This window comes from Phycodurus eques, chromosome 19 (genome assembly GCF_024500275.1).
Source record: "Phycodurus eques isolate BA_2022a chromosome 19, UOR_Pequ_1.1, whole genome shotgun sequence".
NCBI classification, from domain to species: domain Eukaryota; kingdom Metazoa; phylum Chordata; class Actinopteri; order Syngnathiformes; family Syngnathidae; genus Phycodurus; species Phycodurus eques.
In genome coordinates, this window is record NC_084543.1 from 17,237,702 (window position 1) to 17,264,109 (window position 26,408).

A 26,408-nucleotide genomic window follows, 5' to 3' on the forward strand; every position below is an offset into this window, starting at 1 on the left:
GCTTCCACTGGCTTCCAGTCAGCTTTAGAATAGATTTTGAAGTTTTGCTACTGTTCTATAAATCACAAAGTGGTTTAGGTCCGGAATACATGAAATAAATGCTAATGGGATATATACCCAGTAGGGCTCTGAGATCGACAGACTCAGGTCAAATAGTGGAGCACAGAGTCCAAAGCAAACATGGTTAAGCAGCATTTAGCTATTATGCTGCACACAAATGGAATAAGTTACCAACAGATGAGACGTCAGCCCCAACTGTGAGTGTTTTTAAATCCAGGTTAAAAACTCTTCTTTTTTCTCAGGCTTTTTAGAGTATTTCCATTTTTAAATGATATTTCTTGCACTGTACGCTGTTATAATTATACTTTTCTTTTTTTTCTTTTCTCTTTTTAAAATGTTTATAAGCTGTTTTTTCGTTGTTTTCTTTCTTTTAATCATGTAAAGCACATTGAGTTATCATGTGTATGAAATGCACTACATAAATTACGGTATCTAAGTAGTTTACGGATGTTAATGTTAAATGTTTAAGCGACGGAGCGATATTAAGTATTATGTCACATCACAACGCAGAATGAGCTGACTTCAAATTCAGAAATGGCCAATAAAAACGGAAAAATACTGTACTTAATATTTTCCTGGAGGATGAATTTGGGCCTTTATAGTTGTTAATAGTGAAAAATTAAATGAAACAGACAATGATTTTATTAAATTATTTTCCAGAATGAGTGTTTAAAGAGGAAGATGCTATTAATGTGGCACAGCTTTAAGCAGGCATCATGTGCAGGTGGAGATGGGCCTGGCTCAAATTGGAGGCCAAGACAAAAAAGCAAAGAAATTAGGCATATTTAATTTTAATCTTAAATTTGTCCATAAACATGTTCTTGAACGGTGTAAATAAATGTTTTTCTGCCTGAAGAAAATGTGTTTATTTTGCCTTATTGTACTCTTCATAGTCTTCCAGATTGCTTAATTTATCCCTACAATTTAATTTTTTTTGTCACCTTTTTCGTGCATTTGGTGTTTGCATGTCTGGCTATATTAATACATTTCCTTTGCTTTCTTTGCTTTAGAATGGGATATCACTTAAAATCATACACGAGTCGAGGCAGGTGAGCAAATACTTTTGGCAATATAGTGTATTCTGTGTATCACAGAATATATGTTGTGCAGAACAACAGGCCTACTTTTTCTTTTATCCCAAATAATAAAAGCACTGCATTGCATTTGACTTTGCTTTGTCAGAGGTGTCCATTTTTTCTTATCATAGTTGTATTCTTCTTCTTCTTCGTCTTCTTCTCCTTTGTATAGTCATCTACTCCTCTGACTTCAAAGCAAACCTTGTGTTAATTTGTGTGTTTTCGTGCATTTGCTTTAATTTTTAAGAGTTTTTGTGTTCTGCTTGACAGGTGACATGGTGTGATGTTTTTAACTTAACTTGTTTTTCTCAAGTTGTTGCTTCATTACATTTTTAACAAAAATTGTGTACAAAATAAATAAATTACATGATGTTTACACCAATAAAATCATTCACAAGTAGTTAAAAACATCTCTGCCGCAGACCAGCTCTGACAGCAAGCCACCATGTTTTCAAGTGCGTAAACGATGTTGTCACCGTGCAGCGTCGGAGAAATTCCCACAATGCGCAGCATCCTTGAAAATAGTGAAGAATGGTGTTATATTGGCTAGTGTTAATTATCCCCGAAATAGTGTGAATAGACCTTTATGTGTGTTTATCTCCCTCTTCCTCTTGTTCATGTGTGCTAACCATTGTTTGACTATTTTTGTACCACGAGTGAGTCTTGACCGATGAGCTGCCTCGTTGTCACTGACATTAGCAGATAAATTGTTATGGTCTATGGCTGGTTGAAATGTATTTCTTCTTCAGAATGCTGATACTACCTGCTTAAATTTAAGCATTGATTTCTCAGATGGCTGTAAAATAACAGAAGGAGACCTAAAACTGTAACTGTAGTTTGTGTGTGTCAAAATATAACGGATGATCATGCTTCTCAAATTATGCATTTCCTATTATATTGTGTTTTAGAATGTAGACATTTTTCATTTTTTTCTTATACCTATGTATAGTGCACAATATTGACTTTTCACAATTTTTGGAGGGGGGAAATGTGCATTATACAAGAGAAATTAGGGTAATCAAATCTTCAAAGTCCCTTAAGAGTGCTCCCAGCAAAATAACAGTCAGTGATTGCACAAAACCTTTAGGCTTCTGATAGAAAGCATATAAAAAAGTCAGAGAAAGCCTATTACAACATCTCAACTTTATTTAGGGCTAATCGGAGGCACTTTAAACAGTAGCAGGTGTGTGCTGACTCCCATTTAACTTTAATTTGATTATGATTGGTTAATTGGGAATACAGCCATATCCCCAGTTAAAAGAGGATGTGCAACCATATTGTCAGTTGTTTATTTTTACTTATCCTGTTTTTTAAATAGAGTTGTAAAGCTAATAGGTCACATTCGTGGTGGAAAATTGTTAAATAAATTGTACAAAGTTATCATTTATTTGCTGGCTTGCATTGGTATTGTGGACGATTTTGATGGTTGCCTGCTGACCGTGGGGGAGAGGAAGATGTCTCGCCCTCAAGAAAATGACTCAGCAGGAATCAACAGAAAAGGGCACCTTGACCAAGGACACATAGCCAGGTGCTAATCTCATAGCTTCACCTTGACTCCCTCCCCTTAGTATGATATGTCTTGTAACTTAGATACCTCCCTGTTTCAAATAAATTCAGGAGCAACGGGGGAGATTGTTTAGAGCGTGATAGGAGAATGTAACTGAACAATCTCCCACACGTCCTCCTCATGAGCAAAAAGAAACAAGCGTCTTCATTCCTTTGTGTCTATTCTTATAGGTGTTGGGCGAGATAGATCCAACAAAAAATGTTTTTAAATGGTTTATAGTATCTTGGTGTCATTTTTTACTTCACAAAAACCTGACATTTGAACACGGATGTGTAGACATTTTAGATCCACTGTATTTAATGTTGAAAGATAGTCATGCATAAATCCCACAGTATTTTCCATACCACACCTTTGGCTTCTAGATCAATTTTCTTTATCCTGGCCCAGATGTTATGATAGTTCTCTGCGAGCAGCTCTGCCATTGACTGCAAAACAAAAAAATTGACTGTTTATATATATATAATATATATATATATATATATATATAGTCATTCTCCAATTCTCATAACCAACTTAGGTTATCAGTATGCTTTGTTGTGGCAGTGTGCACTTATGGCGTGTGTTAACTAAAACTTGATGTGGATGAATGTAATCAGTGTTTAGATAATACATATTCAATACCTGTGAGTCTCTGGACAGTGTAACATTGCTCATATCAATGGGTCTGGGATTGAAACACTGTGCTCCTTCAAAGGACGGCTGGGGAACAAAGGATAATTCTTTTATTATTACAACAACTTTTCTTAATCCATCCATCCATATTCTATACCGCTTAACCTATTCAGGGTCAGAGGAAGCTGGAGCCTATCCCAGCTGACTTAGGGTGAAAGCCAGACTACACCCTTGACAGCTCGTCAGTCAATCACAGAGCAACTTTTCTTCATGCTAACATTATTATGAGCGTTCTTGACTGATTTTTTTTTTAAATGAGTGCTTCACTGTTCTTGAAGCCAGACACGGTCAGAGAAAGACATTTTATATTCACAAAAGCAGCGGATAGGCTCAGCTAACGTGAACACGTGTTTAATTTGTTATTTCTAGCAGTCGATCCTCAATTCTTAATGTGAAATATGGGGCCATTATTGGAGCAAAACCATTTGCAAAAGCGTATTTCAGTCCACAAATATGTTAAGACATCTGTATCTGTAACCAGAGTCACAAATGTGTAACATGAATCCACAAATGTGTAACTAGAGTCATAAATGTGAAACTAGAGCCACAAATGTGTCGCTAAAGTCACAAGAGTGTAACATGAATCAACAATGCGTAACTCGAGTCGCAAATAGTAGACTACAGTCACAAATGTGTACAATGTGTGATCTGTAAATACTTGGGTCTTTATATTGTACTTTTTTTTACACGTGATCTTTGCAACACTCATGCCGCCGAACACTCACAAATGCGCGTGGCGATTTGCAAATGTGTGTGCCTCCGTAACTACACACATCAGGCGAGCAGGTCATACTGACCACTCCTCACTGGGCCCTTGATTTGACTGGATGTCTTTTCGTGACTCGAGTTTCGCATTTGTAGATTCATGTTACACATTATTATGGTTACAGACATAAATTCTTTTTTTTTTACATAATTATGGATTCAAATACACATTTGCAAATGGTTTTGCTACAATAACAGCCCCATAGTGAAACTTGCGAAAACTCCAAAAGGAGGTGGCAATGACAAATCTGCTCAGCCAATGAGTGACTAGCAGGTTTAGGTTACCCATAATGAATCTGTACAGCCAGCTGAAACAATGATTTTTTTTAATTTTTATTTTTTATGATTGATTAATATGAGATTATTTCATAGATAGGTTATAGCCATCACGTACACATTTTTAAATCTGACCAATTCTGGGGTCGAACAGGAATAAACAGACTGTACAAGCAATGGGTAAATGTCAACCATGCAATATGAAAGAGAACAGCACATATTGACAATAAATGGTGGGCCTGGGGTATGTACTAGTAGTACATGATGTGCTAACTTGTCCAACATACTGTAGCAGCTGAAAATTTCCAGAAAAAGTCTTAAAACTGTGTACCTGGCTGGCTTGCGATATCCTCCTAGATGTGTTATGCAGCGTGGCAGAGTCAGTCTCTCGTATCCTGTTGATGCTCCATCCCCAAGAAAGCATGGTCTTTAGAGACTCTCTGATTGGCCAGTAATATAACTCTTTATCCTAATACAAATAAACCAACATAATATCAAACGAGGTTTTCCCTAAATAAAACAATATCGCAATCTGTAGAGTCGTGATTGCACCTTCAAAAATTGTTTTTGTTACATCCAGTGTTGCCGACTCAAATTACATTTTATATTTAGTGATTTTTCTGAACACCCGAGCAACTATTTTCCAGAAAAGCAACTTTTATATTTGGCAACTTTTGACTCATTCCCCCAACATCGAACAACCTGGTGCACACTAATGGAAGTGCAGACTGCATGTTATTTTGTTATTTTTCTAGGCATACCATATATTTATGAGCTTGGATGCTGACCATGTTATTATTAATTGGTAAATCACAAAAAATGTATTTCATAGGAAATTCAGGCAATAGCCTTATTCATTACATACCTTATTCCTATTGAACTGAAGCAACTGTAGATCACAGGGACATACGATTGCCACTGTCTTTGTGCACGGTCTTTGCACACGGACAATGTCACTCCAAATTTTGAATGCAGACTACAAACTTTGGTCATACATAAAGTAACCATTGTTGTAGATGTATATTACCTTATCAGTGAGTGCTTTAAAAGGCTTTAATAAATTGTGGGTCCTGGATATTTCACATGCTTTTTCCCCATATGACCAGCCACTTGAAAACTGAAAAACACATTTAAACAAAAAAAGGGATATGTCAAAACTGAAATTATGAAAAGATAATAATGTTGCCTTTAACAAGCAAATTTAACTATATATATATATATATAGTCTCCTCCAAAAGTATTGGTACGGCAAGGTGAATTCCTTTGTTTTTGTTGTATACTGAAGACATTTGGTTTTCAGATCAAAAGATGAATATCAGACAGAACTTCAGAATGCCAGCTTTTATTTAATGGTATTTACATCTAGATGTGTTAAACAACTCAGGACAGAGCACCTTTTGTTTTAAGCCACCCACTTTTCAAGTGAGCAAAAGTATTGGTAGAGTCATTATTAAATTAACTTAAATTGAATAACATTTAATATTTAGTGGAATAATCCTTACTTGCAATAACTGCATCAAGCCTGCGACCAATTGACTTCACCAGACTGTTGAATTCTTCATTTTAAATGCTTTTCCAGCACTTTAATGCAGCCTTTTTCAGTTCTTGTTTGCTTCTTGGGGTTTCTCCCTTCAGTGTCCTCTTCAGGAGGTAAAATTCATGCTCTATTTGGTTAAGGTCTAGTGATTGACTTGGCCAGTCTAAGACCTTCCACTTTTTCCACCTGAGGAAGTCCTTTATTGTGTTGGCAGTGTGTTTTGCGTCAGAGTCTTGTTGCATGACGAAGCTTCTACCAATCCCTTTGGATGCATTTTTCTTTAAATTGCCAGACAAAATGGTTTGCCAACCTCCACAGAGCAGGGGTGAAAGTATCACAATCCACTGTTCGAAGAAGACCTTGAGAGAAGAAATATCGAGGCCATACACAAAATGCAAACCACTCATCAGCAAAAAGAATTGCCAGATTGAATTTTGCAAAGAAGTACAGAGATGAGCCACAAAGGTTTTGGAACAAAGTTTTCTGGACTGATGAGGTCAAGATGAACCGCTACCAAAGTATGGAGAAAGAAAGGATCGGCTTATGATCCAAAACACACGAGCTCATCTATGAAGCATGGTGGAGGTAATGTCATGGCTTGGGCTTGCATGGCTGCTTCTGGAATGGGCTCACTAGTCTTTATTGATGATTTAACTCATGATGGTAGCAGCAAAATGAATTCTGAAGTCGACAAAAAAAAAGTCTACAAAACCATTTTGTCCAATGCCAACACAACAAAGGACTTCATCGGTTGGAAAAAGTGGAAGGTCTTAGACTGGCCAAGTCAATCACCAGACCTTAACCAAATAGAGCATGCATTTTACCACCTGAAGAGGAGAGGAGACCAAATGTCTTGAGTATACAACAAAAACAAAGGAATTGACCTTGCCTATATATATATATATATATATATATATATATATATATATATATATATATATATATATATATATATATACTGAACAAAAATATAAACCCAACACTTATGTTTTTACTCCCATTTTTCGGGATCCAAGATCCAAAACTTTTTCTACAAACACAAAAGGCCATTTCCCTCAAATATTGTTCACATATCTGTCTAAATCTGTGTTAGTGAGCATTTCTCCTTTGTTGAGATAATCCATCCCACCTCACAGGTGTGGCATATCAAGATGCTTATTAGACAGCATGGTTATTGCACAGGTGTGCCTTAGGGTGGCCACAATAAAAGGCCACTCTGAAATGTGCAGTTATGTGAGTCTGGGGGGTTAGAAAACCAGTCAGTATCTGGTGTGACCACCATTTGCCTCACGCAGTGCAACACATCTCCTTCGCATAGAGCAGATCATGTTGTTGATTGTGGCCTGTGGAATGTTGGTCCACTCCTCTTCAATGGCTGTGCGAAGTTGCTGGATATTGGCAGGAACTGGAACACGCTGTCGTATATGTCGATCCAGAGCATCCCAAACATGTTCAATGGGTTACATGTCCGTATGTATGTTTGGTATGGTATGGTGGGCATGCAAGAACTGGGATGTTTGCAGCTTCCAGGAATTGTGTACAGATCCTTGCAACATGGGGCCGTGCATAATCATGCTGAAACATGAGGTGATGGTCGTGGATGAACAGCACAATAATGGGCCTCAGAATCTCGTCACAGTATCTAGTATACGTTCAAAATGCCATGAATAAAATGCACTTGTGTTCGTTGCCCAGAACATATGCCTGCCCATACCATAACCCCACCGCCACCATGGGCCACTCGATCCACAACGTTGACATCAGCAAACCGCTCACCCACACGACGCCACACACGCTGTCTGCCATCTGCCCTGAACAGTGAAAACCGGAATTCATCCGTGAAGAGAACACATTCTCCGACGTGCCAGACGCCATCGAATATGAGCATTCGCCCACTAAAGTCGGTTAAGACGATGAACTGCAGTCACGTCGAGACCCAGATGAGGACGACGAGCATGCAGATGAGCTTCCCTGAGACGGTTACTGACACTTTGTACTGAAATTCTTTGGTTATACAAACCGCTTGTTGCTGCAGTTGTCTGGGTGGCTAGTCTCAGACAATCTTGGAAGTGAACATGCTGGATGTGTGGAAGTCCTGGCCTGGTGTGGTTACATGTAGTCTGCGGTTGTGAGGCCGGTTGGCTTTACTGCCAAATTGTCTGAAACGCCTTTGGAGACGGCTTATGGTAGACAAATGAACATTCAATTCACGGGCAACAGAATGAGAACAACAGAATCCTGCAGTCAGCATGCCAATTGCACGCTCCCTCAGAACTTGTGACATCTGTGGCATTGTGCTGTGTGATAAAACTGCACGTTTCAGCGCGGTCTTTTATTGTGGCCAGCGTATGGGACACCTGTGCAATAATCATGCTGTCTCATAAACATCTTGATAACCCACACCTGTGAGGTAGGATGGATTATCTCGACAAAGGAGAAATGCTCACTAACACAGATTTAGACAGATTTGTGAACAATATTTGAGGGAAATGCCCTTTTGTGTCGGGAGAAAAAGTTTTAGATCTTGGAGTCCAGCTCACGAAAAATAGGAGCAAAAACAAAAGTGTTGCGTTTATATTTTTGTTCAGTGTATATATATATATATATATATATATACAGGGTGATTGAAAAGTAACTCCCTATTTTAAATTACGTATTTTATTATATGATAAATTCATATGCTATGTATTTTTATATTTTTCAAAAATGTTTTGTTTATGTTCCATGATTAAAGGAGCAAGTCTCTTCTACCAAACCAATGACTTTGGAAGAACTTGAAGGACGAATATGAGAAGTTATGTCTTCCATCCCACAAAAGTTCCTTGTGAAATCAGTTAATGCGGTTCCCAGGCGGCTTGAGAAACTGCTAATGCTGGCGTCCATATCGAATTAATAAAGACCCTCCATGCAATACACTTTCTTCTCATGTTCATTTCTTAGAAGAATTAGACTTCAGAAATAAATTGCTAGTACTTAAAAATAGGGAGTTACTTTTCAATCACCTGCTGTATATATCTATATATCTATATATATATATCACACACACACACACACACACACTCTACATTGCCAAAGTTATTCGCTCACATGCCTTGACTCACATGACTTTAAGTAGGGTTGGCCATCATTTGAATTTGAGCGATTCCAGTTCCCAATTTCGATTCCAGTTCCAAACGATTCTCGATTCCGATTCTTTTAGGGGGCTGGGTCAAAAAGGTTTGCATAGTTTAAAGAAAGGGGATCCAAATTATGAACATCAGGGTTCTTTATAACCACGGTGGCCGACTGGTTCGAGCGTCTACCTCACAGTTCAGGCGGGGATGGGGTTCAATCCCCGGCCCCGCCTGTGTGGAGTTTGCATGTTCTTCCTGTGCCTGTGTGGGTTTTCCCCGGGCACTCTGGTTTCCTCCCACATCCCAAAAACATGCATGGTAGGTTAATTGACAACACGAAATTGCCTGTAGGTGTGAATGTGAGTGTGAATAGTTGTTTGTTTGTATGTGCCCTGTGATTGGCTGGCAACCAGTTCAGGGTGTTGCCTGCTTCCTGCCCGATGATAGCTGGGATAGGCTCTAGCACGCCCGCAACCCTAGTGAGGAGAAGCGGCTCAGAAAATGGATGGATAGATGAAAATACTTATTTGGGACTTTTATCGCGTCAAACGGTTGATATGTGCAAGTTTTACCTAGACTTCTTGTTTTAAGCTTGTACCCTTTATTTTGAAGGGTACGCACCGGAACTCAGCATTTTGGCACGTTTTTGAAAATGAAAGTAATGGAACCAAATGCTGTAAAACCTTGATTCTTTTACCTACCCACCAATTGCACAAGGTTAGTGTTTGTGATACTGTGAGACAATGTTTATGTGAATTTTGTCCCAATTCATTGTGATAAAGTTGCTAGTTTGATCTTTGGTCGAGTTTTAGCTCAATGTTAAGCTTTTTTTTTCTGTCATCGGCTCTTACGTTGGTTTGAAGACTAAAATAAGCACTAAAATCCATCAGTGGATTACAGGGTACTCAGAGAAAACCCACGCAGGTACGGAGAGAAAAAAAAATAATATATATATCCCACACTTATTTTGTAAGTTTATCCACTGTCGAAGACATGAACGGTCTATAATTTTAGTGGTAGGTGTATTTTAACTGGGAGAGACAGAATATCAAAAAGAAAATCTAGAACATTTCATAAAACCTCTTTCCATTCATTCATTTTCCGTACCTCTTATCCTCACTAGGGTCGCGGGCGTGCTGGACCTATCCCAGCTATCTTTGGGCGAGAGTCAGGTTACACCCTGAACTGGTCGCCAGCCAATCGCAGGGCACATATATAAAAAAACAAACGAACATTTGTACTCAGATTCACACCAATGGGCAATTTAGAGTCTTCAATCAACCTACTATGTATGTTTTTGGGATGTGAGGTTAAATCAGAGTACCCGGAGAAACCGTGCCGCCTTCCATGAAACAAAAGATTTAAATTATTTGGCAATTCATTGAGGCATACTCCGGTTTCCTCCCACATCCCAAAAACATGCACGGGAGGTTAATTGAAGACTAAATTGTCCCTAGGTATGAATGTGAGTGCGAACGGTTGTTGTTTTTTTTTGTGCCCAGCGATTGGCTGGCAACCAGTTCAGGGTCTACCTTGCTTCCTGCCCGCGGTTAGCTGGGATAGATTCCAGCATACTTGCTACCCTAGTGAAGAGAAGCGATGTCGAAAATGGATGGATGGATGGATGGAATTCATTGAGGAAAATAAGTATTTACTTAGGTTGTTCCCAACATCTGGTGAAAGTTTCAAGTCGATCGCACCTTTGAAAAAAATGGTGACGTGTTAAATACTTATTTCAGCCAATGTGTATCTAAAGTATGACACACACACACAGTACGTGAGTCACGGCAGGTGAGTAAATACTTTGGGCAATATAGTACACACACACACACACATATATAGGGGCTGTAACGGTTTTTGAAAACCCAATGGTTCGGTTTGACTGTTTCAGTTTTGTTTGCATGTGTGCCGTTCGAGCAACTGTTTTTTTTTTTTTGTTTGTTTTTTTTCCTTTTCTAATTACTAAAGCTAGCCAAAATGGCGGCGTGCAGGTTTGCAGCATCGCGTTGACTCTAACCTGAGTAGTTTACGAAGCAGGACACATCGGATGCGTTCAACAATTCAATCTGACACGGTAACTCCTCCTCTAAGAGTGCACGTGTTCCGCACATTCCAACACCGTTTGGAGTTTCCAAACGGTCCAGAGTGTAGCAGATCAGTGCCAGAGTTCATTTCCCGAACGCACCAATCATTTGCGTCATGCTCTTCAGCCAATCATCTTTCAGCAGGGTGCGTCCCGCTTAGCACTGTTCTCGAGTGTGATTCATAAATTCGGCATCCAGAGCTTCTACTTATTCTGTTGTATGAATTGCAACAAGAGGATACACAGTTTCAATGTACCTTTTGCCATCCAGTGGAAGAGCATTTAATTGTTCTGCCTGTCACTAAATGCCAGTCATAGATTGACAAAGATATCTTCTATATTAATCAAAACTAATTTTAATAAGAATAACACAAAATAGAGAAGACAATTGATTTTCATGAGTCAACGTATACCGGACCAAAACGAAAACAGTCACCGCAAAACCGAGATACGAACCGAACCATGGGTTTTGTGAACTGTACTTATATATTTATTTTACCTTTTCGAAACACCACTTCTCATGGTTATGCTCTGCATATCTGGCGATGAAAATGTCCAGTTTATCTGGTACAGTCACACTATAAAGGAGACCGCAAAAGCAAGAAATAGGGTACTGTACATGGTCTTACGGTAAAGTTTCAGTTCAAAGCCACACAGCTCTAATACATTCAACCATTGTGCTTTTTAATTCTGGTGTGGTATTACCTGTAAATAATGGTTTATAAAATAGACATTGTGTGTGGGTTTTTTAAAAAGTTATTTACATTTTTTACTTGCACAGTGAAAGCGTTCCATATGGTAGGAGAATACTGCAATGTTAAGAATACCGTACTTTATATAATTCTCAGATAATTACACGACTGACACATCTGACAGTCATTGGTAACTACACGTTAACAAACTGCTGTTGATTTACTGTGAATTTACAACAGTCAGTTACTGTATTTCATAGTAATTGTAAAATACTGTTAAATAGTCATCTCTTGCAGGTAAATTAACAGTTAAAGTAGTCATTTAAGAAAAACAATAAATAAGTGTAATTTAACATCACAAAACAGCATTTTTAAAGACTAGCCATAAATTAACAGTGGATTACAACAGTATCTTACTGTATTTTATCATCATTTTAAAATACTGTTCAAAATTCATCCATTGCAAGTAAATTAACAGTTAAATTCGCCATTTAACAATAACAGTAAATAACTAACATCACAAAACAACATTTCATACTCGAACTAATAGCTCTAAATTAACGGTGGCTTACAAGAGTATCAAGCAGCTATTTTTCATAATTGTAAAACACTGTTAAATAGTTATCCCTCTCAGGTAAATTAACAGTCAATGCTCGGTTAACATGAACAAACTGTAATTTCACAGTATAAAACCCTCTATCCAACTATCGCGTACTGTAATCCAAAATACAGAAATATACTGTTAAAATAAATGACCACCTCTCACCGTTAAATTAGGGTAATATACTGTAATCCATAATATTGTAGAATACTGCTAAAATAAATTATAGTACAAGTACTTCAATTACAGTGACGATGTTACAATACAAAAAATACAGTAATATACTGTTAAAATACATTGACAGTAAATGTCCTGTAAAATACCTAACTTACTGGCGTCGCTGCTGCCAGTATTATTTTATTTTATTTTTTTTTTAATGGTGAAATTCTTTGGCGTGTATGAAAAGAAAACCAAATTGTGTACTTGGCAGTATCTGCAGGCTGCGGAGTGAAGTTTCCTTCAGTATCCATAGATGATTGTTTGTCCATCATGGCCATGTAGTTGGACTCCATATAGTCTGGAGGAAGAGCTCCCCCCACTGCACTTAGGCATGACAATGCAACCTTAAACAGCTCCTGGTCATATGGCTAATGAAGAAAGAAACACATCATATATACTAAAAGAGGAAGACACTCTTCGATGTAATCTCTCAGGAAGTTCATAAATTTTAGCTCAATCTGTGCGTTGTTATTTAATATCTGCTCATTGACTTAACAAAAGCAAACGCTGTCATGGATAAAAAGATTTTTAGGAAATGCAGGGCGGGCAAGTCTTGTCATTGAGGGATGTTTATGTACATTGAGGTATTTAGACATGCAGACTTTTCCAGAAGCCGTCCCCTTAATCCAGCACTGTCAAACATTTTTCCGGCACGGCCCACATACAGGAAAAATTAAAGAAACATAAGGGCCACTTTAAAATTCTAATTTACTGAATTCCCTGAATACACACACACACGCACAGTGGAACTTTGATCAAACGGACCCCAATACAACAGATATCAGATAAAACGGACCATCAGGACTGAACGACGTGTCCAAAAATAGTTTGTCGCTTAAAACGCCGTTGAGAAAGTCTGTTAGTTCCAGAATTGGCTGCTGTTCTTTACTAGATCCAATTCCATAGCCGTGCCTATGTGGTGGCATGTTGAATTTGGGGCATTGATGTGGCGGCCAAGTGACAATGGGTCTATTGATTGTCTATTGTACTTAACGTTAACTCTGAGGACGACAAAACAAAGGTTTCTGGAGTCTGAAACATGCTATTTTTTGGTACAGTAACAGTTTTTTTGGTCAAGCCATTCGCCTTTCGCAACAGATCTGGATCTAGGAAGCACACGAATTCCTCGCAGCTCATGAAAGCGACTCACTAATGGTGAGTAGTCTATGTCAACAATGTCACCATGACCAAGCACACGGGCGTGGTCAATTTGGATAAAATGTGAAACATTCAAATATTTTCAAGCTTTTGTTTAATTTACAATAACTTGGTACTGTACTGGACATTTTAGGCCACAAAAAAAAAAAACTTACAAAACAATTTTGTATTGTACAGTAATATGGGTGCATATGGACTCAAAACATAAAAAATAAAAAAGGTCCTACAATGTAACGGACAATCGGCTATATCGGACTATATATTATATAGTTTCTTTTTTAATATATCTGCAAAATTCTCAACAATTCCGTTTTTTTTCTGTCAATATGGGGCGCTGTGTGTCCATTAATGAGGAAAACATTTTATTAAATTACATGAGCAAATGCTGCAATATAGTGAAGAGTTGAAGAGTGAAAATTTTAAGGGGGTCTGAATACTTTCCGTATCCACTGTGTGTGTGTATATATATATATATATATATATATATATATATATATATATATATATATATATATATATATATATATATATATATATATATGTGTGTGTGTGTACAAGCACACACATAAAGAGATGACGACACAATGGGATTAAAACTAGTAAACATTTTCATCCATAAGACTAAAACTAAAACTAAAGTGGCTGCCAAAAACAACACTGCGCCTGTTGGATGCACAGATTAATTGCATAGATAGATGAACAAAGATACATTATTTGTCGTAAATAAATAATTTTTGGGTCAATTATATGAACTTGGATATTTTCCCACAACACACTTGATGATCTCTCACAGCACCATAATAACAGTAAAAGTTCACGAAATAGTTAAAAGTAGGATTGTATAGCCATATTAGGTTATTTAATTTTTCTATGCAGTACTAACAGTCATGCCAGAAGCATTTTTATAGTGTCTTTAAGACATTGAAATTATTTCATTCAAGGAATTCATTTGAATTCGAATTATTTCAGAATTAGAATTATTTCATTAAAGCTTACAGAAGCTCGCCATTGCATTACATATATGCTTACCTTATGAGAGAGAGCATCAAATATTCCCCAAAATAATTTCCTGCAGAGGTGAAGCTCTTCATCAGATGCAGCACCAAAACTGCCCCAGCCTCCAGCCAGGCAGTAGTACTTCCAACAACACTCAAAGTGATTGGTCAAAAGCTGTTGAAAGTCAAAAATAATATTCATCCTTCAAGGTCCAACTTTTTTCAATGACACAAATTCCAAGAGTGCTCGAACAACTAATTGCAAAGCAGTGTAAGTTTAGTGCAAGTGACTGTAATTTTTTTACGAGTGTTGTGCAGGAAAATTTACTTTTCACTCACAATTTGAGATGGGGTATGGAGCGCAACTAAAATAGCTTGTCACTGGGGGAAAAAAATCTTCGTCATTCATCAAAAGAGCTGAATTACAGCTGGACTGCACAGAGTACCGCAAGTGCAGCGTCCAATGCCTGATTGAGAAGTGGCTACACGCGGACTTCACTGACGTCATCGCATTGCTTACCCGTCTTAAAGGCGGTGTGAACAGACAGAGATATACCTCTAAGCGGTAAGAAGAAGCGAGGCAGGGTTGCAATTTTGTGAATGAGAGCTCGTGCAATCCCAATCATATTTCAGGTACATCTAAAAAAAGTAGGGACATTGTGTAAAATGTAAATAAAGACAGCATACAATGATTTACAAATCCTTTTCAACCTGTATTGAGTTGAATAATCTACAAAGACAAGATACTGTATTTAATGTTCAAACTGGTAAACTGCAGATGTTGCAGAATGTGTCTTAGCATTGTGCTGCTGAAATAAGCAGGGACATCCCTGAAAATACATTGCTTGGATGGCAGCATATGTTGCTCTAAAACCTGTTTATAGCTTTCAGCATTAATGGTAACTTCACAGATGTGCAAGTTACCATTAACACACCCCCATACCATCATAGATGCTGGCTATTGAACTTTGTGCTGTTAACTATCTGGATGGTCCTTTTCCTCTTTGGCCCGGAGGACACAATCTATCACTATCTCTAAGGGAGAGCCTGGGGGAGGAAGGCGAGGAAACACATTTCGGCCGCTTGTATCCGGGATCTCGTTCTTTCGGTCACGAGCTGTGGGTCGTGAAGCCAACAGAACCACATCATCTGCAAAAAGCAGAGATGTCATTCTGAGGCCACCATTGGGATGGGCTGCTGCCATCCCTCTACACCTCAGCTGCGTCTGGAAATTCTGTCCATAAAAGCAGCCTTGGTGGAGACCAGCCCTCACCGGAAACGAGTCCGAGTGACTGCCAGCAATGCGGACCAAACTCTGATAACGGTCGTACAGGGACCGAATAGCCCGTATCAGGGGGTTCGATACCCCATACTCCCAAAGCACCCCGGACAGGACTCCTTGAGGGAAACGGTCGAACGCCTTCTCCAAGTCCACAAAACACATGTAGACTGGTTGGGCAAACTCTCATGCACCCTCTACGACCCTGCCGAGGGTGTAGAGCTGGTCCACTGTTCCACGGCCATGACAAAAACCACACTGCTCCTCTTGAATCTGAGATTCGACTTCTAGACGGACCCTCCTCTCCAGCACCCCCAAATAGACCTTACCAGGGAGGCTGATCTCCCTGTAGTTGGAACACAGCCTCCGGTCCCCTTTCTTAAAAAAGGGGACCACCACCACAGTCTGCCAATCCAGAAGCACTGTCCCCGATGTCCACGTGATGTTGCAGAGGCGTGTCAACCAGGACAGCACCACAACATCCAGAGCCTTTAGGAACTGCGGGCGAATCTCATCCACCCTAGGGGCCTTGCCACCAAGGAGCTTTTTAACCACCTCAGTGACCTCAACCCCAGAGATAGGAGAGCCCACCTCAGATAACCCAGCCTCTCACCGTGGGCAACTCCAGAGTAGAAGAGAGCCCAACCCCTCTTGAGAGGACTGTTACCAGAGCGCAATCTGTGTGTGGAGGCGAGCCCTACTATATCTAGTCGGAACTTCTCGACCTCACACACCAGCTTGGGCTCCTTTCCTGCCAGAGAGGTGACATTCCACATACCTAGAGCCAACTTCTGTAGCCGGGGATCGGATCGTGAAGATCCCTACCTTCGGCGACTGCCCAGCTCACACTGCACCCGACCCCTATGTCCCCTCCTATGGGAAGGGGGACCCACGTTACCCTTTCGGGCTGTACCCGGCCGGGCCCCATGGGTGCAGGCCCGTCCACCAGGCGCTCGCCTTTGAGCCCCACCTCCAGGCCTGGCTCCAGAGGGGGGCCCCGGTGACGCGCGTCAGGGCAACGGAAAACGTCTTCCTGAATTGTTTGTCACCATAGGGGTTTTTGGAGCTGTGCTTTGTAGGGTTCTTCACCTAGGACCTGTTTGCCACGGGTGACCCTGCCAGGGGCATAAAGCCCCAGACAACTTAGTTCCTAGGATCATTGGGACACACAAACCCTTCCACCATGATAAGGTGGCAGCTCAAGGAGGGGAACGTCCATGATTTCCCCCAAAAATGTGATATGTTTACTTGTCAAAACACAGCACACTTTTCCATTATGCATCAGTCCATCTCAGTTGAGCTCGGACCCAGAGAAGCCAGCTGCGTTTCTGAGTGTTATACAGTAGATATAAGGCTTTCGGCTTTGCATGGTAGATTTCTAACTTCCATTTCTAGATGTAGCGGCAGACTGTGTCAACTAACAATGGTTTTCTAAAGCGTTCCAAAATTCACCATCTCTAGAAACCAGAATAATCACAAACAATCAAGAAACTATGGAAATTATTTTTAATGTGGAAATTAGACAGGAATTTGCCCTCTGAAAAGTATTTTCCCAAATGTTTAATGAACCTGTAAAACATATGAGTACTGAAATAAATGGACTTTTCTACATTATTCAAATTTGTTTAAATGTACCTGCACTGTGAAGTAGGGGTTGAAGCAATTAGTCGATTATTCAATGCGTTGACTTTATTAACCTGCAAATGACGGTCAGAGTGCAACGTCGAATAATCGCCAATAACGTGATTATGTAATTTGCATAAACAATATGGCCGCCTGTAGGACAGCCGGTGAGCAGGGGCCAGGGTCCTCTCAGTAAATGAGCAGCAGTGCCTCATTTTTGTGTTAATATTTTACAAAAAAATAGACTGGTATAAAGGTCACCTGCAAAATATGCTAGCCTATCCTGAAATATAAGAAAAGCACAAGTGCTGTCTTTCCGCAAGCTTGTGCTGATAACGCTAATGCAAACACTAGCTGACGAACAGAAAACACTTGCCATCAAATGCCCTCCTGGCTGTAACGGTAAAAAGACATACTGTAGCTTATGCATACACAATGACACAAAAGAAGAACCGTCCCCAGCCAATGTGGCGCCCGAGGTGTGAGTTTATACGGTGCCCCCCTCCATCAACGATTTACATAAGCTTACAAAAAAGTCAAATACCAATAGTTTTTAACATTGCCTTCTATGTATAACATCCATCCATCCATCCATTTTCTGTACCGCTTATCCTCACTAGGGTCGCAGGTGTGCTGAGCCTATCCCGCCTATCTTCGGGCGAGAGGCGGGGTACACCGTGAACTGGTCGTCAGCCAATCGCAGGGCACATATAAACAAACAACAATTCACACTCACATTCACACCTTTGGGCAATTTGGAGTCTTCAATTAACCTACCATGCATGTTTTTGGGATGGGGGAGGAAACCGGAGTACCCGGAGAAAACCGATGTAGGCACGGGGAGAACATGCAAACTCCACAAAGGCAAGGCCAGATTTGAACCCGGGTCCTCAGAACTGTGAGGAAGTTGTGTACCGTGTCGCTAACCAGTCGTGTACCGTGTCGCCCTTCCAAATTATTATGCATGTAAAATTTAAGACACTTTTGCATGTAACTGCCGTCGGGCCAAAACCTCCAATGTCAAGATTTGGTCAATTTCAAAAATCTTTTACAAATTGATACCATTGGTCAGTCCGCGCATGGGGATGTTATTTTTACAAACTATTGACCAATACAAAATGTTGAAAAGGCGTTGCTCTCTTTGCTGTTGCAATGTTCATGGCTCAAAAAACATGCTATCTTTTTGGTTTCATGCAAGGTGATGGTTTTGGCGATGCAAGGTTTCTGCCCGACACCAGCAATATGTTATTTTTCCTGTCTCTTCCACTTTCTGTCAGGCAGATGCCTTGTATGAAGAAAACCCACGCAGGCACGGGGAGACCATGCAAACTCCACACATGCGGGCCTGGGATTTGAACCCCAAGTCCTCAGAACTGTGAGGCAGACGTGCTAACCAGTCACCCACCATGTCACCTAATGTATAACATGCCACACAATTTAAAATATAAAATGGAACGTTTTCTTCATTCCATTACTTATCGATTCATAACTGCCAAACAAATAATGCGAGTAATTTGCTGTTACAACATCTAATGAGACAAACCAAAAGTTGACTTTCATTCTCCCATTTCAGAATCAGAATTATCTTTATTTGCGAAGTATGTCAAAAACACACGAGGAATTTGTCTCCGGTTGTTGGAGCCACTCTAGTATGACAACAGACAACCATTTGACACAAAATACTTTTGTGACATAAAAACATAAAAACACAGTACGGCGAGTCACTGAGCAATGCGTGTAGATGAGGTGGTGTCCCCCAGCCTCACCTGCAGTGTCTTGCCCGTCAGGAAGCTGTGAATCCACTGGCAGATGGCATGCGAGACACTGAGGTGGAGAAGCCTGGAGGAGAGGAGTTCGGGGATGGTGGTGTTGAACACAGACTGTCCACGAACAGGATGGTCGCGTAGGTGCCCGCGCCGTTGAGGTGTTCTAGGATGAAGTGCAATCCCATTTTGATTGCGTCATTCACAGACCTGTTTGCGCGGTAGTCAAACTGCAGGGGGTCCAGCAGGGGACCTGTGACGCTCTTGAGGTGGTCCAGCACGAGGCATTCAAAGAACTTCATGACCTCAGATTTCAGGACGACGGGCCTGGAGTCATTCAGACCTGAGATTGCAGGTTTCTTGGGGACTGAGATGATGGTGGAGCGTTTGAAACAGGATTTTACTTCACACAGTTCCAGTGATCTGCGCGCAGTTTTGAAAATGTACTGCAGTTCTCCTCCAAGTTGGGGGTGTTGCTACGGCTGTTATTGGCTAGGACACCACAGGGTGGAGTTTCCGCTGCATTTTTTGGGCCATTTCCAGTAGCCCTTTTTAACTTTCCTTTCCGGAACAAGGAACAAAGCAACAACATTGGCGTCCGTGGAACAGTATCTGCTAGAACAAATGGACCTAGACGACCAGATGATACATTTAACTGTGCTGCAAAATCGATCAAGAAGGCGGCAGCGTCGGTGGTATGTGGAACTAAGGGGAACGGTGAGTATGTCATGACAGCATGTGACTAAAACGGACCAATCACGAGAGATGATCTCCGCGACGTTCTACGTGCATCAACAATTTTTGCCGTCTGCACGTCAAGTGACGCATAGGGGCCAGGCCGCGCAGCCCAATGCGTCGGTGACGTGATGCAATGCGGGTGCTGTCGGCCGCGCGAGCGCGGGAGAATAAAAAGGCCTTTGGAGGACAGATTAATGCCTCGATCAAATAACTAGATTTTAGCCCCGACATTGGCCCTGTTAGCTATCGCAGCCTATTTCCTAGATGGGGCCCGACATATTTTGTCGGGCACGACAACATTTCTTGTAGTGTGACATAATCCAAGACCAACGATTTGGCCATAAAATAGTCCTACGACGCCAAAAAGAAAAGTCTAGCGCATGTTTGATTTTTTGGGATATCTTTCGTGCAGTGTGACATATCATTGACAACTCTCCAACAGCTTACCTCGACGTCGACCAATCGGATTGCGTATTGGGAAAGGCGCATCGCCTCCCGTGTTTGCCGTTGTCAACATACTTGCATAAATTTATTTGCGTGCACAAATCAATGTTCACCAAAGCTTTAGAGCATGATTCGACAGAATGCCGGCTTGTTCACGTACAACCGTTAATGCTAGTACTAGCTTGCTAGGCTACATAACGTTTTGTCGCCTGCTTGCGAGCCATATCGTATTCAAAATATATGAACATACCTCAAGCAGTCCTTGAATGAACATCCTCTCTCGAGCATCCACCACACATTTTTCCTCATTTTGTTCTTTTTAAACCCGACACAATACATTGGCATGGCACATTGTTGTTGTCGTCGCCATGGTAACGAGTGTATCCGGTCACATGTTTTCTAGTGCCACCTCTCCGACAGTGCTTGATTTGACAAGATAAAGCCCCATGATCGTAAAAGATGGGATGGGATGGGATGGGATCGGAATACATGGCGTGTAGTGTTGCCACTGTTTAATCGAGATAGGGCAAGAATTTATGGTAGTAGTCTGACATAGTACAATCGGGAAAGACCAAATTTGTCTTGTAGTCTGATTCAGGCATTAGGCAACTTGTCATACCTTCGTCATTGTTCTGTTTTAAGATAACTTTAAGATAGAGCTACCATTGGCAAACATGGTAGTTTGGGGCAAAATGTCTCAGTCATTTTGGGATTAGTTGTCACATGTATTTTCATCACAAAGCAAAGCTTTCTTTTTTGTAATTCAGGTTAATCTTAATTAATTTTCAGTTTAAGAAAGGTAAAACAAGCATTGCATACTGAGAGCCATGGCCTACGTGCCAGCAGTTCCTCAGGACTATAATCCAGTGCATCTTGCATAATATTTTATGTTAACATTTGTTCAATGGTTACCGTAATTTCTCGTGTATAATGCGCACCCATGTATAATACACACCCCCAAAGTTGACCTAACAATTCTGGAAAACCCTTCTACCTAAGTATAATGCATTTTTACAATGCACGATTTTGCTTCTACCCATATGATAAAAAAGATTGTCTGTGTTTTGTTATCAGAATTATTCTGAAGTTAAGCACTTTATTTGAACACGTAATACTTTCGTTTTTATTGACTTGGCTCTAGCGGCACGGTGGTCCGACTAGTTAGAGCGTCAGCCTCACAGTTCTGAGGACCGGGGTTCAATCCCCGGCCCCGCCTGTGTGGAGTTTGCATGTTCTCCCCGTGCCTGTGTGGGTTTTCTCCGGGCACTCCGGTTTCCTCCCACATCCCAAAAACATGCATGAATTGGAGACTCTAAATTGCACATAGGTGTGAATGTGAGTGTGAATGGTTGTTTGTTTGTATGTGCCCTGCGATTGGCTGGCAACCAGTTCAGGGTGTACCCCGCCTCCTGCCCGATGATGAGTTTATTGGGGAATTATGAGTTTTTCGCACCTGGATTTCGGGATCCTCTGCCATTCCTCCTTGCAGATCCTCTCCAGTTCTGTCAGGTTGGATGGTGAACGTTGGTAGACAGCAATTTTCAGGTCTCTCCAGAGATGCTCAATTGGGTTTTAGTCAGGGCTCTGGCTGGGCCATTCAAGAACAGTCATGGAGTTGTTTTGAAGCCACTCCATCGTTATTTTAGCTGTGTTCTTAGGGCCATTGTCTTGTTGGAAGATGAAACTTCGGCCCAGTCTGAGGTCCTGAGAACTCTGGAGAAGGTTTACATCCAGGATATCCCTGTACATCTTTCCTTCGATTGCAACCAGTTGTCCTTCCCTCGAGCTGAAAAACACCCCCACAGCATGATGCTTCCACCACCATGCTTCATTGTTGGGACTGTATTGGACACATGATGAGGAGTGCCTGCTTTTCTCCGCACATCCCGCTTAGAATTAAGGCCAAAAAGTTCTATCAGACCAGAGAATAATTTCTCACCATCTTGGAGTCCTTCAGGTGTTTTTTAGCAACCTCCATGCAGGCTTTCATGTGCCTTGCACTGAGGAGAGGCTTCCGTCGGGCCACTCTGCCATAAAGCCCCGACTGGTGGAGGGCTGCAGTGATGGTTGACTTTCTAGAACTTTCTCCCATCTCCCGACTACATCTCTGGAGCTCAGCAACAGTGATCTTTGGATTCTTCTTTAACTCTCTCACCAAGGCTTTTCTCAGTTTGGCCGGACCGCCAGCTCTAGGAAGGATCTCCATTTAAGGATTTTGGAGGCCACTGTGCTCTTAGGAACCGTAAATGCAACAGAATTTTTTGGTAACCTTGGCCAAATCTGTGCCTTGCCACAATTCTGTCTCTCAGGTTTTAAGGCAGTTCCTTTGACCTCATGATTCTCATTTGCTCTGACATGCACTGTGAGCTGTAAGGTCTTATATAGACAGGTGTGTGGCTTTCCTAATCAAGTCCAATCAGTATAATCAAACACAGACGGACTCCAATGAAAGTGTAGAACCATCTTAAGGATGATCAGAAGAAATGGACAGCACCAGAGTTAAATATATGAGTGTCATAGCAAAGGGTCTGAATAGTTATGGCCGTGTGATATTTCAGTTTTTCTTTTTTAATAAATCTGCAAAAATTTCAACAATTCCGTTTTTTTCTGTCAATATGGGGTGCTGTGTGTACATTTAACTCCGCGTCTTCGTCGCGTATGAATCCAAAAGCCAGTTTATTTTTAGCCTTGTCACATGCCTTGTAGCACAGTACTGTAACTATCTGACGGCCAAATAAAGTTTTATCAATCTTGTCGGTGAAAAAACACGTCGTCGGTGTGGGACTATTTTTGCGGTGTCTCAGACAAACAACACGTAAGTTGTTTGCAGTCTGTGCACAACTGAAGCACGTCATGGGGAACGTCATCTAAATGCTTCAACTCAACAAATTTGATCGAGCACTTGAAGAATGTACCCGAGGAGCATGTCACGTTCAAGCAACGCAGCGTGGGGGGAAAACAAATTAATGAAAATTTTAAATTAAGGCAAACAGAATCGAACTCTGGACAACACCTGTCCATATAGCTGGGACAGCGATAAAGTTAGAGTAAGCATGTCATTAAGATTATTTATTAAAGTAATTTAATTGCAATAAAGTAATTTAATTACAGTAAGTTAACACCAATTATTTCTGTCATGTAATGTTGATTTGACCTAAACATATGTCAGTGGCCAATCCTTGAATGCCCCTAGAGGTTAACTTGTTTCTAAAATGCTCGAGAATAATTTGAGCTGGGACGGACGCAACCCTTGTGAGGATGAGCTGTGCAGAAAATGGATGGATGGCTGGATACAGTAGACAAGTATATACAATAAATGAACAAGTCATGTAAACAGACACATTGCTCCATCTTGTGATCGGATCAGTGATCTGTTATTGTTTTTTTTTTTAAACTTGCTAATCGGTGGTGGGTCCCAAAAATCCTGATCGTGTTAAACCTAATAATAATCATTAACAAACTACAGTACTTGGGAACATGAGGCAAGTCAATAACTAAGACACTTGATTCAGTGACGGTGCATGTCATAAGTGTCAACCAATTTTCAGCCTTTGTTTTAGTAATGACTACTAAAACACAGCCCTACAGCCCTTGTGCAGCCCTACTTTGGATCAGGTCTATACGATATGTTAGATAATGACAAAGCCGCTCCCCTGCCACATCTTGGTCGATCAGATCACATCTCTCTGTATTGATCCCTGCTTATAAACCTAAGATCTGTAGACACAAACCATCTGTAAAGACAGATCAAGTGTGGACCAAGGAAGCCAGCCCAGCCCTGCAGGACTGCTTTAAAACTATGCCATATTTGCAAAGGAGACAGACCTGGAAAGCTACACTTCCACCATGCTTCACTCCATCAACTTCTGCACAGAGTGTTACCTCAACAAAGACCATCAAAGTGTTCCCGAACTAGAAACTGTGGCACAACAATGAGGGGCGGACCCTGCTCAGAGCATGGGATGATGCCTTAAATCAGGAGACCAGCAGGCCTAGATAGAGGCTGGTCAGTTCTTTCCATACCTTTTCGATTGGATTCAAGTCAGGTGGTTGGCTGGGCCATTCTAGCAGCTTTATTTTTTTCTTTAAAACCAATTGAGTGTTTCCTTGGCAGTATGTTTTGGATCATTATCCGGCTGAAATGTCCACCATCGTTTCATTTTCATCATCTTCGGAGATAGCAGCAGATTTTGTCAAGAATGTCTTGCTACATGTGCCCATTCATCCTTCCTTCAATTATCTGACGTTTACCAGTACCATTTGTTGAAAAGCAGCTCCACACCATCATGTTCCCACATCCGAACTTCACTGTTGGTATGGTGTTTTTAGGGTGATGTGCAGTGCCATTTGTCCTCCAAACGTGGTGTGCATATGGCATCCAAACAGTTGAATTTTGCTCTCATCCATTTACCTGGCTTGTCCAAATGTTGGTCAGCAAACTTTAAACGAGCTTTGACATGCTTTTTTTTCCAGCAATGGGGTCTTGCGTGGTGAGTGTGCATACAGGCCATGGCAGCGGAGGACATTAAACTCTGTTGTCCTTGTGACAACAGTACCTGCTAATTCCAGGTCTTCTTTAAGCTATCCACAGGTAGTCCTTGGCTCTTGGACAGCTCTTCTGATTATTCTTTGCACTCCTCTGTCAGAACTCTTGCGAGGAGCACCTGATCGAGGCAAATTTATCGTGGTATGCTTTGCTTTCCACTTACGTATTACGGCCCCAATCATACTCACTGGAACATTCAGAAACTTAGATATGCGGCTAGAACCAATGCCATCGTTATGTTTGGCAACAATTAGTTTGCGATGGGACAGCTCTCTGCTCTTACCCATCATGTGATATGTCTTGACTCACACCTTGGCAATGAGACCTTTTTGTAGGCCATCAATTAGGACTGAACCAGCTGATATTCATTTGCACTGACAACGGGCTGGACTGCTGTTATATTATTGATAGATTTGGGTTTTGTCTTGGCTTTCCATGCTTTTTTTGCACCTCCCTTTCTTCATGTGTTCAATACCATTTCCCTGTGTCATTTCACATAATTACACATAACTTAATTTCTAAGCGTATTTGTTCTACTTTCTTTGTATGTATGGATTACTTGGGTTGTTGACATTTTTAGGTAAAAAATGGTGACATGTTAAATACTTATTTCAGCCACTGTATATATGATTGTAAGTGATATCCCATTTTAATTCCATGTGGTTTAATATGACGGTGGTCTATCCTTTGCAGCTGTAACAGCTTCAACTCTTGCGGGAAGGCTTTCAATAAGGTTTTGAGTTTATTGGGGAATTAAAAAAAACTAAATTTTTGTCCATTCCTCCAGGTGCATAGATATGAGGTCACTCACTGATGTTGGAGGAGAAGGCCTTGCTCACTGTCCACTTGAAATCAACCCAAAGGTTTTTTATTAGATTGAGGGCAGGACTCTGTGCAGGCCAGTCAAGTTCATCCATACCAAATTCTCTAATCAATGTCTTCATGGACCTTGCTTTGTGCACTGGTGTACAGACATGTCAAAACAGGGAGGGGTAATCCCTAAACTGTTTGACTGTCCAAAATCTCTTGGTATGATGATGCATTCAGAGGTCCTTTCACTGGACCTCAGAGGCTAATATCTTGGACATTTCCAACTTTTTGGAAACCGTTTGGTTGTTGTTGTTATGCAGAAATTAAGTTATAATGGTCACATTAAGGGTAATGGACCTTGCTTTGTACACTGGTGCACAGATGTATCGAA

General features: G+C 40.8%; 1 protein-coding gene across 2 annotated transcripts in view; it reads right to left on the reverse strand.

Annotated features, from left to right (window-relative positions):
• Nucleotides 1-26,408, reverse strand: part of ryr2a (ryanodine receptor 2a (cardiac)) — a 355,011-nt gene that overhangs the window by 148,320 nt on the left and 180,283 nt on the right. For both annotated transcript variants that reach the window (XM_061705277.1, XM_061705276.1), the window contains exons 55-61: nucleotides 14,849-14,989; nucleotides 12,866-13,029; nucleotides 11,649-11,727; nucleotides 5,444-5,533; nucleotides 4,748-4,885; nucleotides 3,325-3,402; nucleotides 3,053-3,128 (exon numbers count right to left, since the gene is read on the reverse strand). In XM_061705277.1, coding sequence (XP_061561261.1) covers nucleotides 3,053-3,128; nucleotides 3,325-3,402; nucleotides 4,748-4,885; nucleotides 5,444-5,533; nucleotides 11,649-11,727; nucleotides 12,866-13,029; nucleotides 14,849-14,989 — 766 coding nt within the window. The remainder of the gene's footprint in view (nucleotides 1-3,052; nucleotides 3,129-3,324; nucleotides 3,403-4,747; nucleotides 4,886-5,443; nucleotides 5,534-11,648; nucleotides 11,728-12,865; nucleotides 13,030-14,848; nucleotides 14,990-26,408) is intronic.